Source organism: Electrophorus electricus, chromosome 16 (genome assembly GCF_013358815.1).
Source record: "Electrophorus electricus isolate fEleEle1 chromosome 16, fEleEle1.pri, whole genome shotgun sequence".
NCBI lineage: Eukaryota > Metazoa > Chordata > Actinopteri > Gymnotiformes > Gymnotidae > Electrophorus > Electrophorus electricus.
Window position 1 is genome coordinate 17,918,120 of NC_049550.1, and position 19,098 is coordinate 17,937,217.

The 19,098-nt window shown below is 37.3% G+C and overlaps 1 protein-coding gene and 1 pseudogene across 1 annotated transcript; both read right to left on the reverse strand.

The window, feature by feature from the left end:
- Window positions 1–804: 804 nt before the first annotated feature.
- Window positions 805–5,290, reverse strand: LOC113568675 (microfibril-associated glycoprotein 4-like). Its single transcript, XM_035535179.1, has 6 exons — window positions 5,227–5,290; window positions 4,915–4,958; window positions 4,488–4,697; window positions 3,445–3,541; window positions 2,591–2,758; window positions 805–1,289 (listed from the first exon to the last, which is right to left on the reverse strand). Exons 2-6 carry the CDS (start codon window positions 4,918–4,920, stop codon window positions 1,033–1,035), a joined length of 738 nt encoding a protein of 245 aa, XP_035391072.1. The 5' UTR covers window positions 4,921–4,958; window positions 5,227–5,290; the 3' UTR covers window positions 805–1,032.
- A 3,914-nt stretch (window positions 5,291–9,204) lies between these two features.
- Window positions 9,205–13,376, reverse strand: LOC113589564 (annotated as a pseudogene).
- Window positions 13,377–19,098: the final 5,722 nt, after the last annotated feature.

Here is a 19,098-nt window from a genome sequence, read left to right on the forward strand (position 1 = left end):
GTCAGTGAATGTGCTTCGATTCACACGTCTGGCAACCCAAGGTCGTCATGGCCAGAATTCTAGCGGTCTCCATAGCAACTGATCTCCCTTACCTGCAACTCATTATCATCACTGCAATATAAAGCCTACAGGACGTCAGAACCATTGCGAAGCATTGGCTATAGTCTCTGTGCATACCAAGCAGTTCCCTAGTATACCTGGTTTCCTTGTTGATCTCGTGCCTGTTTTGTGGATTTTGGATTTTTGTATTGTCCTTTTGTATTGTTGCATGTTTATGTTTCTGGTTTGCTTTGACCCTCACCTGTCTAACCTGAGATTCCTGCCCCTGGCCCTTGCTTGGTTTGTCAGGAAACTTGCCTGCAATTTGACCCCTCTTCTGCTAATTCTTTACAATTTGAGACTTGCTCTCCCCTCACAGAGGTTCGGGGGGTGGGGGTTGCCCCCTTCCGTGGGTCTTTCTTGCACACCTTGGAGATTACACTGAGTCCAAAGCTTCATGTATATTTTGGAAACAGGGCATGCCTTGTTTCTCACATATTCAATAGCCTTTGCTTTTAAAAGGGGGGGAAAGTATTCCTGTAGGACCACGAATCAATTAACCAAAGAATATCCTATATTTACTACCAATTTCTAGCTCATGGTTTTAGAATAAAGTTTGTGCATAAAGCATCAAACCCTAGGTTTGGTGGAGCAATTGGATAATCAACTTAATTCCTTTCCTATTTTATAGAAGTTACAAACTACTTACTTGAATATATTTTGTCTAATTGGCTCGGATTTCTAATAAACACAATGACAACTGAATTGAATAGGATGAATATTTCAAATGAATAAGGAACAAATAATGGAAAGTATAATGAAACAATGGACAATGTACAAAACAAAATTCATCACATGCAGATATTACAACTTTGTGTATATCTTCAAATATCAGTGTTAAAAACTGGACAAAATAATGTGTCACTATGTCTAATTCCATGTCTGAAAAATTGATTCCTTTCCATGTCTGATAAATTAGGGTGTCACATGGACTTAAGCCACAGGTCTGATCTTCATAACAATGGACTTAAGACCATAATCATAACCTTTCCAATGGTACCATACATTTCCAATGGCAAAATAGGTGCCATCACGTCCCCACAGATAAATACCATTGGGATTAGCATGGTGGCAAGTGTTGTACCAAAATGCCCCCAGGTACGACTTAGCACAGTTCCCATCCTTGTTAGAGTCCTGGTCTTTGTCGAAGGTGGAGAACTTCTGTTCATTGCTTATGGCCAGCGAGTCACCTGCACACAAGTGGAACTGTATGTACAAACATACTTTCTATATTCAAAACTTTACAAAACAATAACTTTACAAAATTAAAAGTAGATATTTATAGGGCCTAAAAGATGTTTGTCATATTTGAGCACCCAGGCAACATAGACACTTCCGGGTTTACGTCAGTTTCCATGGTTCCATGTTTCAAGTTTCAAGTTGGTTTATTTGTCACATACACAGTATAATTCGCAGTGAAATGGTTTGAAATGTTTCCTCCCCTTTGTGTCCAGCTGTTCTTAGTTTGTCCCTGATTGTATTCCTATGTATACCCCGTTCCTGCGTCTCTTGTTGGTCGGTCATTGTTTTGGTAATGTGTGTTTAGATAGATCTCATTTGTCCTCGCTCATGTTTGTGTCTCTGGTAAGATCCCTTTTAGCTCTTCGCTCGCACGTTTAGTATTTGCCTGTTTGATCTCGCTCCTCGTTTCTATGTACTTTCTCCCCGCGCTCCCTATTTAGTTACCCTCACTGTCACTATTGCTTTCCTTGTTTAGTTCTCTGCTGTTCGCTCCACTATTGTACTTTCACTCTGTGTTTGTTGTCTACGCTGCCTTACCCATTAATGCTGTCTGTCCTTGGTTCTGTGCTGTTATTGTTTTGGTTGTTTGTTATTAAACCTATTATTTATTTAGTCTATTCTATTTGTCATGTTCGTTGTGGCATCCCATGCTAGTCCCTATTCGCATAACAGCCAAGGCACCGGCACTTCGCACGTGTGTTCGCCCTCGTTCAACACCCCTCCCACGTTACAGTAACTTTCAGACAGAGATCCTTCTTTATGAGCTGTGTTATCAAAGTGCTTCTGAATTAGTAGGAGGAGCAGGAGGAGGAACTTACTTGGTTGCACAACACACACACATACATATATACATATATATATATATATATATACACACTCAAGTTCAAGAGATTTTATTGTCATTTCAGCTATATACAAGTACACAACAAAAACGAGACAATGTTCCTCCAGGACCATGGTGCAACATAAAAACAACAGTGCAACAGACAACATGCTACACAAGTGCAAACAGTCCAATATAGTGCAAAATGTCATTAAATAAACATTTAATGACATTTTCGAGGAACATTGTCTCGTTTTTGTTGTGTACTTGTATATAGCCGGAATGACAATAAAACCTCTTGAACTTGTGTGTGTGTATTTATTTATTTATTTATATATACACACACACAAATTTTATATGTAACTAAACCTCAAATTTTATATGTAACTAAACCTCAACCACTTTTTTTCTCTCACCCTCACCCACCTGCTCCTCCATTGATGAAGCCGCTAACATGGAGTTTGTATCCTTCAGTTTCAGATTCCACAGAGAAAGAGGAGTACCGGGCGTTCACCGTCACACCCTCAAAGTCCTGCAGGTCCACTCTCAGCTCATACTTCCTCTTGCGTGTGAGTTGATAGAGGTTCTCTAATCCTGAGGGTGTAGGACATACACATGTTTTAAAGGTTATAATGAAGCTTCATGTGAAAATGCAAGTATATTGTATAAGAAGCAATACTTAATCTCTCATTGTAAGAACTTCCTGTGCTTTTCAGAGGTGATTATTCAAGTGAAAAATTAATCAGACAAATGACTTTACATAATGTGTTCAAATGGTAGAACCATTTCACATAGATTTTCTATTTTTGCTAATAACTTCAAATGTGCTGATTTTGTTAATGATTTTAAAAACTAACAATTTATTGATTTGTTATATTGTATATATTACCAGGAGGAAAGATTTTAATTAATGTATTTATGTACAGATCCAGTGGAAATGTTTACACTAATGAAGCACAACACACACCACCTGAGGGAGGAACAAGGAACAAGGAACTTGGAACACAAGACGGAACTTTAAAAGGCTGCCGCCACATAACGGAGGCAACCAGCAGGAAGACAAAGTGAAGTTTTCTATTGGGCCACGGGGTGAAGCTAAATATATGCCCACCTGCAAGAGGGATTTAGTGAAGTTTAACTGGAGATAGAAACTACAAGCCTACAGGGCAATAAACTAATGATAATGCTCTGTCAATCTAATTAATATCTATATTTTTTCTTTTCTGTCCCTTATCTGATCTGTCCCTTTCTCCCTGATACACATTGCTGTAAGTGCTTACCCAGCCAATATTCACCATTCTTGTTCCCAAAACCATTCTTGTAGTGCTTCCATGGTTTGTAGAAATTCACACTTCCATCTATTCTCCTCTGAAACACCTAGGGTAAAGACATTAATATTTCATAATTATAACTTTATTTTAACCATACATTTTTAATCATTACCAGCCATGGTTTCCACAAATGCTGAAATTCAAGACCGCCTGTGCATAAAAATTAAACAACACATGCAACAGTCATCAATTTATTAAGTAGCAATTTAGTAAGTAGCCATTTTGCATGGGGAAAAATGGAGAAAAAAAAAAGAAGAAAAAAAAACTCAGCTAAACTAATGCTGAAATCAACTGCTGCAAAGCAAACTTGCCCTTGAGGAAAAATGAACAAGTACATAAATTGGTTATATTATGTTTTTATTTTCTGTCCAAGATTTTTATTTAGGAAGTTTTTATTTTTGTTTTATAACATTTTGTTTCGATATTTATTATTATATCCATGTCAGATACCTCGTCATCAAAGCTTGCAAAAAACTTAAAATGCATGATATAAACTCATGATTTTATAACATACATTTATATCATGTATTTTGATTCATGAGTTTAAATGATTGAGTTTCCCTCCAACAAGTTTTGCCATTTTTGCATGGGTAAATTAGCACAAAATTTATTCTACTGAGGGGACATATTCTGATAGTGATGTTAGTGCATACCCTATAATATCCTTTTTGACAAAAGGAATCCACATCTATAAAGCTATCATAATCACTAAATATTATCTTTTTCCATCAGATTCTTCTTCTAATTTTGTATTAATATCCTTTTAATGTACTTTTAAATCATTTTAATGTTTTACATTTTTGCCATTGCAAGTTATAAATTTTTAACCTTTAAGTTAACAAGTACCTCTGTCAGTGACATCTTACGCTTATTTCATACAATGTAAGACAATGTCAGTAATAACCAAGCATGGTGATTAATTTATAATAACTGGATTAGATGTGCACTGAAATCCAGTCTGTACTCTAATGGAGAGACACATTCTAACATACCGTCCATCTCCCATCCTCTGATTGGCTTTCCAAACAGCCCATGTCACAGTACACCTGTACAGGTGTGTCACCTGCAGGGTAGATGGTGTACACTCCACTCAGTATTTGTCCATTAGCATAGACATCAGAGCAGTCTGTTGGAAAAAGCTCCTGAGAAACAGGGGTGCTTCCCACCAGCAGGGGGAGCACTAGAGCCAGAAAGACTATGTCCTGAGGAAAGACATACAGGCAAACTTAGAAATACAATAATCAGTAAAACTGCATATGTGCATACTGATTAAAGGCAATCATAAAACCTTTTTAATAAGAAATGTTTTTAAAATCATTTGTAACATTTTATTAGAAGTCAATTTAAATATTTGAATATGGCAGGTAATGAGCAGATTAGAATATGCAGTTTGAAAGATGCAAAGACAATGTGACCTACTGTCATTTCAGTTTGAGCCTAAAGTAGAGATTAGCAGTCTGGACCTGGATGTTAGTCAAATTAAATGACTGGGTTAATCAGATAGTCCATGTAACATGAAGAAATATTGTTACATAAACACACTTTTTTCCCCAAACCTTGTTCAGTTTGTCCAATAGAGTATTTTAATACGTTTTGTAAAGTAAACTCTGCTGCCTGTAAGTGATTTTATTTATGAGAGGTACAGTTTGTTACCATAGTTACCTTCGAAACTACACAAAACAATAGGAAAGTGTCTGGAACATGTACATTAAGGGTCTAAGTGTAACTCACCTGTAGCGTTTCACTCACTGTCTCAAGTGTTCTCACTCACATGCTTATAAACCCTGACTGACACTCAAACCCCTCCTAACTACAGCATGTGTGCCAGGATTAGGACATTTCTTAAGGAAATTCCTGTAAGTGGAGACATCATGGGTGGAGTGTGGACATGTGATTTAGCTGCAGGCACACTATATTAACACACAAACATCCTGCGTTCTCGGGTCAGAGTGAAATATTTGCTTACCACTTGCAAAGTTAACAGATGTTTTGACCTTGCTAAATCTCTGTGGAGTCTCTTGCAACATATCTGTTCCGTGATTGCAATATTGCAACGGTTGTAGCCTTTGAGACACACATTTACACACAAAAATTATAGCACAAAGGTGCTCATCCCATTAACTACATATACAACTATACATTTATACAAATATACATTAAAAAAAATTTTTTTTTTCTTCTATTTGTAACACTTTTTAAATAAATTAATCCATTCAACATGCATTTCATCATAAGAACATTTTCAAACCAAGGAGACAGTTGTGACAACAAATGGTAGAAATAAAAATTTATTAGTAAATTATTTATTTGTAAGTAAACAAAGACTATAATTCAGTCTACCTTTTGTATCAATTCATATTTCTATCAAATATTTTGTGCTTTCTAACCACATTCCAAAATAAAAATGCCAGAAATAAAAACAACGGAGAGAGAAAGAAGGTGGACATACTGTGTTTATGAGACCAGGTGGATGGGAAGCCAAGCCAGGAACATCAGAGGTTCCAGCACAGGTTCCAATGAGGATGGGGAGGGTTGTATCAGGAACGGCATCCGGCATCCGGCATCCGGCATAAATAGGCTGCCAAATCAAACATGCAGATCATCAATCATATTTCCATACCAGATCGGTCGAGGCCCAAGTTCCCGTGACTGTCACCAACACTGTTGGTCAGAAGGGGTCAGTGGAGACCGTGCTACTGTTGGAAGGAGAAAGAGAGGGGAGGGGTGTCCAGAGGCAGAGGGGAGGGACAGGAAGGTGGAGGTGAGAGTCCTTGAATGTTGGCACCATGAGTGACAAAGGGAGAGACTGTGTATACTGTGTGTATGAGACCAGGTGGATGGGAAGCCAAGCCAGGAACATCGGAGGGTTCCAACTGTTCCATCATGGTGTGTATGAGAAGAGAAATGGGGTAGGTGCAATCCTAAAGCAAGAACATGTTAAAATGGCTAGAGGTCAGGACAGTGTCAGGTAGACTGCCATGAGCCATCCAAAGTGTACTCTCAGTGGAAACAATAAGAGGCGCATCCATGAATCTTTCAATAAAGGCTTGAACTGAGGTCAGGATATGCCAATGTTTCAAAACTGTATTATGAACGATTTGAAGTATATGTGGTAACAAAAGAAACTGAGTGGTGTCTTTCCTTTTTTAAATAGGTCAGGTCTAGATTTAGAGAAATCAGTATTATAAGCCTCCGCTACACAGTGAGCTGTTTCAAAAGTGTTGCTTCATCCTGCTGCTCTCTCTAGAAAAAAATGTAAGCATAGAAGAAACGTTTCAGTCTATAGAACCTTTTGGTAAACTGTATTTTAGGGGACTAGGGTGAAGATTGCTGGCTAAAAGAAAACTGTAGCAATCTGTTTCTTTCTTGTATAATGTGGAAATAAGGCTATCATTATGTAACCCAATCTACATGTCAAGGATGGACACTCATTGTTGGGAAAAAAAGTTTAACAAAACTTTCAATCAGGATGACATCCATTTAGAAATTAAATTAAGCGAATAATTTTTCATGCTTTCCATGAAAAAGGCAAACGACATAATTTAAATATTGATACCAATAATGATTTTTCCACAAAAAGGATTATTATTATTTTCATGCCACTCTTTTCCCTGGATCACTACACCCCAGAGGAACACCCAACCAATCATCGCCTATTCACCAAATCGTCATCACTGGACTATTAACTCCAGTTGTAGCTTATTCACACTGTCTATTTATACCTTCCTGGTTCTCTTACTCATTGCAAAGTATTGCCACTGAATTCCATAGTGTATGCCAAGCATTATTCCTTCTGTTTACTTGCCATTAGTTTTGCCATATCTCTTTTGGATTTGTCTGCCTAAATGTATGATTTACTCGACTAGATGTATGATTTTTGTCCTGGACTATTCTCTGGCTCTCCCTGGTTTTGGTAATCACACAGTGTAGGTTCTGACCCATTCTTGTTTTTTGACTGCTGCATGTGTCCATCTCAAAATAAAACTGAGACCTTTTTAAGCTGCAAGCATCTGGCTGTGTCTGAAATGTTAGTTATCAAATCCATTTAATTCTATGTCAAAAAAATATAGTGATAGGCACATTACAGAGCAAATGTAGATCTCATAGAAGTGCCCTTTAGTCTAAAGGAGAAATAATTTAGCTTAAAGACCAAAGAAGCTAAATTTAAATATAAATTCAACAGGAGGGAAATCAATGTGATCTTGAAGATAAATCCTCAAACATCTAATACTTTCTCTTGAGCTATATTACCATAAACACTTTCCGCATCGAAATTGACCATTATCCCCAGACATAGCTTTAATTCCTGACATTTTACTAACATCAGTAGAGTCTAGGAACATATGGCTTGATGAAATGAACAACAAAATTAGAAAGAGGGGAATCAGTTACTACATGCTAGTTACAATGGCTCTTCCTTTCAGTTCTGTGAGGCTTTTTTTATTTTAAGCAGCAAGGATTACAGGATGTTTACAATATTTTATCTTTATTTCATAGTTTTTCTCTTGGATGTGCTGCTTCCAGTGGTGTATGTTTATATTAGCGCTTTTATCCAATCATATTTCAACCATTATGCATTGCCTTGGTCAAAGAAATCTGCCTTGAGGCCTTCAGAATCATTGTGGGTACCCGTAGCTTAAAATAAATGGCAATGACTGTTGCTTTAATCAATTTCCAGGGCCATCCATCAGGCATAATATAATGTTGGAATTTTCACGTCTTTTGATTTGATGGTCAGAGACCATCAGAGTTTGCAAACTGCAACTGCACTGACCTGCAAAGCTAAAATCTATTTGTATATATTTAATAGCTGTTTTTTCAACCCACAATGGCTGACAAAGGAGAAGAAATTGAATTGATTTGTTCGCAGACATACTTACAAAGCTATTTTCAAGACGGACTTTTCAAGAAAAGCTGGACATTGTTAGGAAATTTGGCCAACCCCAAAGCTAGCAAACCTGTACCAGTCAGGAAAAGTGTTTGTCTGTTACTTTCAATTCAGTAACTACGAGTGGCACCTTTTGGCTTACAGCCTCCATGGAACACTGCAAATTGTATGGCTGGGAATGCCTGTTATTTGCAACTGATTTATTTGGTGTTTGGAGCCACAACTGGTTTGCAATCTGTATCCACTGCTTCTGTTGAGCAGACATTCTCAAGCAAATTAAAACTTATGCCAGAAATACAACTGGACATATTCGACTATCCTCTATGGTGACAGGAAAGGACTTATTGTTGGAACTGAAATAAATAACCTTAAATAATCTTAAAATGTTTTTAATGAAAAACACTTTGTATTATCTTTGAATCATAGACTACCAGCAAAGAAATTTATTTCATACTTTTTATTGTTTGTAAAAGTTGGTAAGCTTTGTGAAGAACCATTTATGCTTTTGTGTTTTCTTTCCTATAGAATTTGCCCAAAAACACAAAATCTGCCTTAATTTCAAATCCCCGAGGTTGACTGTATTTTTGCTATTTTATTAGGTTGATATTGATGCTTCTGCTAGATGGAGGTGAATGTAATGTTGAGTCTTGCCCAATGACTTATTGGTATAACATGATGACAAATTAGTTTGCCAAATGCTTACTGATAGTGAGAATAAAACTGAAAATGTTAAACTGTATATATTGATACAAAAAAAAGGAATTATTGTTATTAATATTGTTACTATTGTTATCGGATGTAATCATGGGTGAACTTCCCCTTTAAGCCACAGGGCTGATCTTCATAATAATGTTTTTAAGACCATAATCATAACCTTTCCAATGGTACCACACATTTCCAATGGTGTAATGAGTGCCATCTCATCCCCACAGATAAATCTCATTGGGGTTAGTACTGTGGCAAGCGCCATACCAAAACCCTCCAAGAAAAGATCTAGCACAGTTCAACTCCTTATGAGTGTCCTGGTCTTTGTCCAAGGTGGAGAACTTCTGTCTATTGCTTTCATACATAGAGTCTCCTGAGATCAAAAGAAGTGTCAGTATGGACATGCTGTCCACATTCAGAACATTATCACATCGTCAATAACAAAAATGTTACGTTATTATAATAAATGCAGGTATTTTTAAGGACTACAGTATTATTTCTTACCACATATATAAATACGTAAAAGTCTTTTTTTTCTCCATAACTGTAATTATGTATATATGAACAAACGTGGATAGCGCCATGAATAGTAATAGAGTAATACTATTAATTACTACAAACTTAGAATACTATTAATATTTTAAATCCAGTTTATCCAGTTTAAAACAAAACTTTAAAATCATATTTACAGTTTTTCCCTTCAAATGCAGTCAGTCAGCTTTGAGACAAATTCAGCATCACCTTTGGTAGTTTTGCACTGAGCCATGAGGCTAATCTAGGTAGCAAGCATCCCCAAAATATTTTTATATAAATCCATGGCCAAATCAGCACATTCTTCCCTGATACCACACAGATTTCATTCTGTGGTTTAGGTCATTGTGGTTATGATACTGTAATATAAAAAAAAGGAACTATAATGCTGTGAAGACATCTGGGATAAACAAATCTACTTCTTTTGAAAAATTCTAAGTAATTGTAAACTAGCTTCACTTTAAATAGATCCAAGATTTTTTACAAAATAATTTATTTCATAAATAACTTAAACTTAAAATGTCATGGAATGCGCCCCTACCACTGGTCACGTGGTATCGCCCGGCGCGTGCAGTGGGAGTTCGTCGTTAACTGTGTATTTATAAGCACGCCTGCGTTATTAAGCGCACACCTGAATCGGTTTAGTCTCGTCATGTTTGTAATTATTTAAACTCTTGTCAGTGTGTGCGTTATTGTCAGTCACTGTTCACGTTCATGTTCACAGTTATTGTCCCTATTAAAGTTCATGTTTGTGCCTTTGTGTGTGTTCACCGCTTGTGTTAGATGCGATTGCCGATGTCTTCAATGTTCGTCATTCTGTACGTCCTGCTCCTTGCCCTGCGGCACTCGGGCCGTTACATAAAAATACATTTAAAAAGTGAATTTGGGTATGTATTTATAAAAGGCCAGGGTTATGAGTATGATAGCTTCAAATTTTTTGCGATTACAGTAACCTCATACATTCAAAGATGTAATATAAACAAACATGTCTGGGGTAACTAAGTACAACTGGGGAAACAATTTTTGCTGAATATTTTTTTGCTCTACCTTGCCTTGCATTTTTCGTATTTCAAAGAGACATTTTGCTTGGGCAAAGGCTATTAGAACAGCATAAAGGACAAATCTGAAATGTCTTCCTATTCTCTATAAAGTCTTCTACATAAAGTTTAAAGTGCATGTAGTCTATATATTCAGTTTAGAATTAAATTGGGAAAAGTAAGACCATAACTACACACCTAAACTAATCTTCAACATCTCACTCTCTCCCTCACCCACCTGCTCCTCCATTGACAAAGCCGGTAACATGGAGTTTGTATCCTTCAGTTTCAGATTTCACAGAGAAAAAGGAGTACCGGGCGTTCACCGTCAAACCCTCAAAGTCCTGCAGGTCCACTCTCAGTTCATACTTCCTCTTGCGTGTGAGCTGATAGAGGTTTTCTAATCCTGAGTGTGTAGGACATACACATGTTATAAAGGTTATAATGAAGCTTCAGGTGAAAATGCCAGTATTCTACGTAAGAAGCAATACAGTTATGTGAACACTTAAATTTTTTTATTTATTGCTGCTGTTTTGTTGAACACAGTGTAAACTGTAAGTGAATTTCACTCTGGGATTAATAAAATGTGACAATTGTTTATGTGAAAAAACCTTTAAATGACATTCACAAACATGTCAAAATGGTGGCAGAATTATGAAAATATAATTTTTTTAATGAATATGAACAATGTGTGTGGATCTGTTTATATATATTTTTTGAAAGTAGCATTACAAACAGGAAAGTAGAAGTCTCAGTATCATGGTTCTTTCCTTGGTCCTTGAGACAAGTTTTCTACATTTTTAATTTATGTATTTATTTATAATTATTATTTTTTACTTGTGAGTCTTTCTAAAAAGGTATAATTCTTGTTCAGCAAGTGTCATGGCATGGACCCACTCTTTCTCTTCCTCTGATGTGGCTTTACCTCATGCCCATCCATTGTTGGCCCATAATGTGTCACACCTGTATTTCATTGTCATCCTTGTATCCTTGTTCATATTTGTCTTTTGTCTGTTTAACCCAGTGTACACTGTTGCTTCAACTGCCCTACTGTGTCCCTTTCATTTTTATTAACATTCCAAAAATGTATACAATACAGATTTGTATTATATTTTCTACTTATTTATTATCCATTTTACATTTATTATTTGGCATTTAACTGACACTTTTAGCCAAAGCAACTGAACTGCATGAGCCACTGTAAATTCTCACCCCCGCCAGTATTCTCCGTATTTGTTCCCAAAACCGTTCTTGTAGTGCTTCCATGGTCTGTAGAAATTCCCACTGCCATCCATTCTCCTCTGAAACACCTGATATGAAAGTTGTAATATTGTATGTAAATGGACTCCACACTCTCATACTGTAAGAAACTGTGAAGGATTTATCTTATCTTTTATTATAAACAATTACACAGCAGATTGCTTTTTGAAAAGATTAAATATTCTATTATTATAATTCTTTGTCCTAATGTATCACAAATTTGATCATATTAATATGTTACTTTATTAAAGAACTGCTATTAAAAAAAAAAAAATTTAAAGCAGTGGTGTAGGTTATTTCATCCTTGGGGCAGACACCACTTACACCACCCAACCTAACATTATATGAGCAGAGTGAGCAGAAATTATTGAGGCAGACAACCCATTTCATTTGAAGTGACACTATTCATAAAAATATCAATAATAACCATTAATGGCAATTATTTTCTAATGACTGGATTAGATGTCCACTAAAATCAACACTGTAGTTATTCTAATAGAGAGACACATTGTAACATACCGTCCATCTCCCATCCTGTGAATCATTTATCAAACAGCCCATGTCACAGTACACCTGTACAGGTGTTTCACCTGCAGGGTAGATGGTGTACACTCCACTCAGTGTTTGTCCATTAGCATAGACATCAGAGCAGTCTGTTGGAAACAGTTCCTGAGAAACAGGGGTGCTCCCCACCAAGAGGGGGAGCACTAGACCCAGAAACACCATGTCCTAAGGAAAGACATACAGGCAGACTGAGAAATATGATACTGGAATACAGAAACTGCAGTAAAGGCCAACTGCAAACAATTAAACTGCAGCCCAAAACATACAAAAAAATAACTGCATATTCGTATACTCAGTCAAATAAAAAATTACATTTGAAGTTGTTTTGTTTTACAAGAGTTTCAAGTAAACCTTTAGAATATAAACCATTTTTGCAACATAGTGAATTTAAATTAGTTCAGGGCCAGTTAAAAGAGCAAGTTGGAATAAGCAGTTAGAAAGATGAAAATACACTGTGACCTACTGTCATTTCAGCCCAAGTCTGATGCAGAGTTTCACAATCTGAACCTTGATGGCAAATAAACAATAATATTATGCAAACTTGAATGTCTGTTTAAAATTAAGACTCTGGACCTGTGACAAAAAATAAAACACAAACTAAATTCTGTGTGTGTGTGTGTGTGTGTGTGTGTGTGTGTGTGTGTGTGTGTGTGTGTTTACTTTGCTTAGTCTTTTATTTTGTAAAATCTACCAGTTTTAATAAGTGCATTATGAGGTAAATTGTGCTGCCTATAATACCTGCTATCTTATACAGAACAATAAAACATCCTGGTACATTACAGATCAAAGTGTGACTCACCTGTAGCGTTTCTCTCACCCTGTCTCAAATGTTCACACTCCCATCCCTGACAGATTCTCAAATCCTTCCTACCTTAAAGTCTATACACATTTTGTGATCAGATCAGAATATTTTCTCATGAATTGCACAGCCGCCAGTAGCAGATTGCATCATCATAAGAGTCAGCTTTAGGAATATGACCTTTGAACACTAAATCTCCAGTTTGTGCTGCCCAGTCCTCAAATATACTCCTGCGGAGAGAAATGCCTTTAGGCCTGTGATATCATTGTTTTTGTTAAGGTGTTATGGTGTTAATGTGTGCTATTATCCGTCTGAATGTAGGTTTACAAGCCTGGTCAGAAAGACAGAAACCGACATGAGGGAGAGGGAGAGAGAGAGAGAGTCGAGATAACCAACAAAACAGACCTCTTCCTGAGCAGCCAAGCTATTGATAGCATGAGTGAATGGTTGGTGAGACTGCGATGTTACAGTGGATGTTACTGAAACTGAAGGAGGACAGGAATGGTGGAATTGAGCACTGAAAAGAAGCAGAAGCTTAACATATGCTGTAGTGATGAGAAGGTCTAGAACTGGAGAGAATAATGGACCTCCCTGAACTGCAGTCTGGATAAATAAAGGAAAACAGCTTCATTTGGGCTGGACTTTGGAAAACATCCTCATTTGTGGCTGGATTGGGGTGGCATGTGTAGATGCTTTTGGCTTCTTTTGCTTTTAAGGAATTTTTCTCTTCCTGAAGAACCTGTGCTCTCTGAAGACAAGATTTTTTAAAGTCAAATTCTGAGCAATTAAACTTTTCATTATTATGACACCTGTACTCCTTTTGTCTGAGTAGGCATAATTGTTATGCAATGTCATCACTGATCATTTACCAAAAATTAGAAGTACCACCCACAAACCAAAAAACTCTACAATTAATGGAATAATTATTGATAAACCAGCAATAACAGTGTAAATGTCATAACGCTAAATCCCCTGACAGACTCTAATACCCAGCAACCCGTTCGTCACCCAGTCAACGACTCAACCAATCGGAGGTATCCAATCAGATCAGTGTCACCAGAATATTGAACTCAACTGTATGTCCTGTTTATTGGATTATATACGACTGTTTCTAACTCTAAATCATTACTCAAGTATTGCCAAAAGTCTCTAGAATCATACTCAGCCTTGTTTTGGATTGTCTTTTTGTGTACCGTACCTTTTCTTAGTATTCCTCGTTGTTGTATTTAGTCTACCCCTTTTGGATTGTCTGCCTGGATATATTGTGATCTTCTGGTGTCTGACTCAGACTGTTAAGATCTCTACTATTTGGATTAGTCCTTTATGTTCCCTTTTTGTCATCACACTAGATTATTGCACAACCCCTGAACAACGATTGAACCAAACTGCTGTTTTATGTCCGCAAGCGTGTTTCTGCCCGACCCGTCACAGTAAATAATGTGATAAATGATAGACCGAATGACGGATAGGTAAATAAGGACCACATGTATCAAATTCTCTATGAATGAGCTATAATGAAACAAAAACGAACCAAACAATGCTCATGGTAAACTGCGTGGGATTAACACTGAGTACTCTGCTAAATATAAAAAAATATAAAGAAAGTTAAATTGAAGCTGTTTTGTATTTCATCTTCAAATGATCTGCTAATCCTAAATGTTTGCATACTTTTGTCACTCAGATATTTAATATTGGATTGTAACGCGGGAGGGGTGGTGAGCGAGGGCGAACACACGGCGCCATGGATGTTAAGATGCACGGAACTAACTAAGGATGCCATAACATAAGGGATATATAATAATCTTTAACTGACAGACTAACAGTACCGACTATAACAAAAGACTAAACAGACAAACAAAGCAACATAAACAGCGAGGATAACTAAACAGAGAGCGCGGGGAGAAAACATGAACGTGGGGCGAGGAATGGGAAGCGGGATTAAACGGGATCTAACTAAACACGGAGGAGCTATGACAAACGGGATCTAACTAAACACCGAGGAACTAGGACAAACGGGATCTTTAACAAAAACACTTGCAGGTGAAAACGAACTAGGACGAACGTAGGACGAACGAACACAAACGGTAAATGTCCAGAAACACACTTTTACAAAAACAAAGCGAGAGAAAGACACTCTATTACAAAAACAAAAACAAGATAAGTAGGGACAGGATTTTTATTACACTACAATCAGGGACAAATTAGAAACAGCTGGCGTGAAAGGGGCGGAGACAGGGCACCATGGAGACGAATGAAAACCCGGAAGTGATTTGGTTGCCATGACAACAGGGATTGCTCAGGTTTGTGGACGTGACATGGATCATTTTCCCCAATAAATAAATGAAAGCCTAATATTTTTGTATCATTTGTTTGATTTGTTTCACGGCACAGTCTCCTCCTCCTAAAAGAATGTTACATTAGGAGAGGGTATTTACACCCCAAATATTAACATAATGTAATGCCAGGAGAGGGGAATTACACAATTACTGTCAGAATGTTACATTTGTCAAAGTGCAGAATGTATGTCCATTGTGGAACGACAGAGCATATCCTAAAAGTTCAATGAAGGAACGTACTTAATCTTGTATTAAATACTTTATCAGTCTGCACCTCACCTGCTCCTCCATCTGTGTAGCCAAAAACATGGAGCTTGTAGCCATCAGCTTCAGAGTCCACAGAGAAAGACGAGTATTTGTCATGAGCTATGCCCCCCTGGAAGTCCTCTAGGTCCACTCACAGCTCTTATTTCCTCTTAAATTTGAGCTGATGGAGGTTCTCTAACCCTAGTCACATATAACACATATAAGTTTTAAGGCTCAGTTAACAGTAGAATTTGTGATTGACTAGTTGGCAAGGACATAAATAAATAAGCAAATAAATAAATAACCAAATAAATGCCATATAAACTTGAATTTTATTACTGTCTTAATAAGAATATAATTCCGTAGTACTATTGTGAGGATGGAGGCGAGGCAGGATGCAGAGTCAATCCGTTATTACAGACGTCTGTTAGAACATGTGACAAAACAACACGAAGACTTTGAAGACTTAAACATGAACGAACTCTACTGACTAACACAATGACGCAAACAACTTATGTGGGGTCTTATGTGTGTCTTGGTCGTGGCTGTTCATTCTGTAATGATGAGCGGTAAGGAGGCGGACGCATGTGCTGAGTGGAGCGAGATTTAATAGGGGCAAATCCCAAATCAGGGTCATTTAGGCAGTCCAGGGTCACAGAGCCGACACGGAGAGTACTGGGAAACATAAAATAAAAACACGAAGGCAAACTAGGGAAGCAGGCTATAACTAAGACAGGGTTAAGACTCAGGACCAGGAAACACAAATACGGAGCACAAAGACACAACCCTCAAAGATTCTAACATTAATTCAAACCATGAAACAAACAGTCAAACCTCCAGACAAACAAACAAACAATGAACCACGAGCAAGGCACACAACAGGGTTTAAATACATGAACTCGAAATGAGGTACAGGTGTACGCAATCAAACATGTGAGGACAAAACGAAACTATGGAACGGTACAAAACACAAGACGTGGAAAACATGTAATATGGAAGGGATTGATCGTGACACACACACACACACACACACACGGGGGCTGTGCCGTAACAACTATATGTAAAGTTGCAGTGTGGTTTTTCTCGTTGGATTATCCTCTGGTTGGTTAAGGTCTGAGTTTACTTACCTCTGTCTTAGATTCTGTGTAATTCAAGGCTTGTTGTCTGCACCTGGTTGTTAGTTGCTTGTTAGCTGTAATTATTCACTATGGGTGTAGTTTTGCCCTGGCTTTAGGTGTGAATTGAGGGGCAAGCTCAGCACTTATTGAACAGACTTAAATTCGACCAACTCAAACTTCAGATTTAGTATGCTTTGGTTTTTCTCATTCACAAACTGATCTAAGTATCTTTTTTAAGTATCTGAGAGTGGCATTTTACTCCTCTTTTGAATTTCATGCCATTACAGTGTCTTTCCCCACCAAACTTCTTATCATTGTCATCTACCGGCCTCCAGGTTCCCTAGATTACTTCATTGATGAGATCGACAACCTCCTGAGTCAATTCCCCATTGAAGGAAATCCATTCATTCTCATTGGAGACTTCAACTTTCCATCAGACAAGCTGCATTCCTCCTGCATCTTTCCGCTGTTGACAGCAGCATCTGATCCACGCAAGCCCTTCACTATTTTTGCTTCTTTCCTTAATCCTCCCCCTCCCCCACCTTCCTTATCTATTATTCCTAAGGATTTCAAAGTTTCAAAGTTTCAAAGTTTGATTTGTCACATACACAGTCATACGTGGTATAACTCGCAGTGAAATGCTTTTGTGACTGCTGTGTCCAGGCTGAGGAGATACAGGGATACAATATATGTGTAATATAATATGTATATATACACAATGTACTATGTATATGTATACATGTGTATATACAAAATGTACAATTACCAGTTGCAATTTTAAATTTACAGTTTACAATTTACAGTCTTTTTATGATGTTATTGACATAATTTTTAACCAGTCTAGCCCAATTCTTCCAATGTCATCATTGCCAATTCTAACCCACTATATAGGTGGAGATTATCGTGAGAGCTACAACACTGGGAGAATGGGGATTATCATGCACTTCTTCTTAGACACAAGCTAACACATGTGTAACATGTGTTGCTCACTCACTCTGTATACATGAGAGACATCCTCCAGTGGCTAGAATTATGCTGATCTACAAAGTAAGAGAAACAAGGGAACTAGATCCATCCATGCCAGAGAGCAGAGTGAATGTCCCATTAAAACATAATGATGTTTTGCAGAATTTGTTGGTATTTCTTGTTTTCAAGAAGGACATGGTTATTTTTGGCTTTATGGTACTTTTGATAAAGCAACACTACAACCTGGCCCTGAAACAGGCCTCCCAGGCTGCATGCATGTGGTCTGACCACCAGACCAAAACAGAAGCTCACTGTCATGGCAACCAGGTTACATACGTACCCTCCTGAGTGACTTTCCCCTTCCCAGGTCATGTAATTTATTGTGCTTATCATGCTCACATAAAATGTTTTTGGGGTTTTTTTGGTCATGCACATGCTAAAGCACTTTGAATTGCATTTGTAATCTGACAGCCTTTATGAATGCCAAACAAATAAATACATCAATCAACAACATTTATTCAAGACTTTTATTCATAATGCTTTTGATAAGGAAAAACAAGCCAGCCATGAAAATATAATAGTCAGTACTAACGGGAGCTTATCTACCATAAGAGTACTTTATTCTATTAACATCCCAAAACACAATGAAAGATTCAGCACATAGATGATTTTAAAAATGCAGACAGAGGATCAAAGATGATACACTATGCCCAGAGGAATAACACTACATCTTAGAAAAGTCCTATATGTTCCTAAATGTTTTTTAATGTAGAAAATATAATGCTTATCTGTAGTTCAATACGGGTAGCTTTAGCCATTAATACAAAATAATTTCCTGTGCTGATTTATTATTCAGTGTAGCAATTCTCCCTGCTGATGTGTTATTCTTTGTAGTAATTTCGCCTGTTGATGTATTATTCTGTGTAGCAACTTCCCATACTGATGTGTTATGTATTTAAGAAATTTAATTGAATTTATCTTCGCTGAACTGTTGTATGTCCAAGTGGTGCTCGCAAAACAATGTGGGGTTTATAGATAATTGGGACACATTTGAGGGCAAGCCTGGACTTTTAGGGTGGGATGGTATCCATCCTACTAGGGAGGGTGCTGCTTTCCTTTCCTGTAACATAAACCATAGTCTCATGACAGATTT

Bases quoted from the DNA above. Each gene is read 5' to 3' on its own strand.
- LOC113568675 (XM_035535179.1), bottom strand. The intron at 3,542-4,487 runs GTATGTTAGAAT...TCTTTACCCTAG, and splicing joins CAGAGGATGGGAGATGGACG to GTGTTTCAGAGGAGAATAGA. The intron at 2,759-3,444 runs GTAAGCACTTAC...CTACACCCTCAG, and splicing joins GAATGGTGAATATTGGCTGG to GATTAGAGAACCTCTATCAA.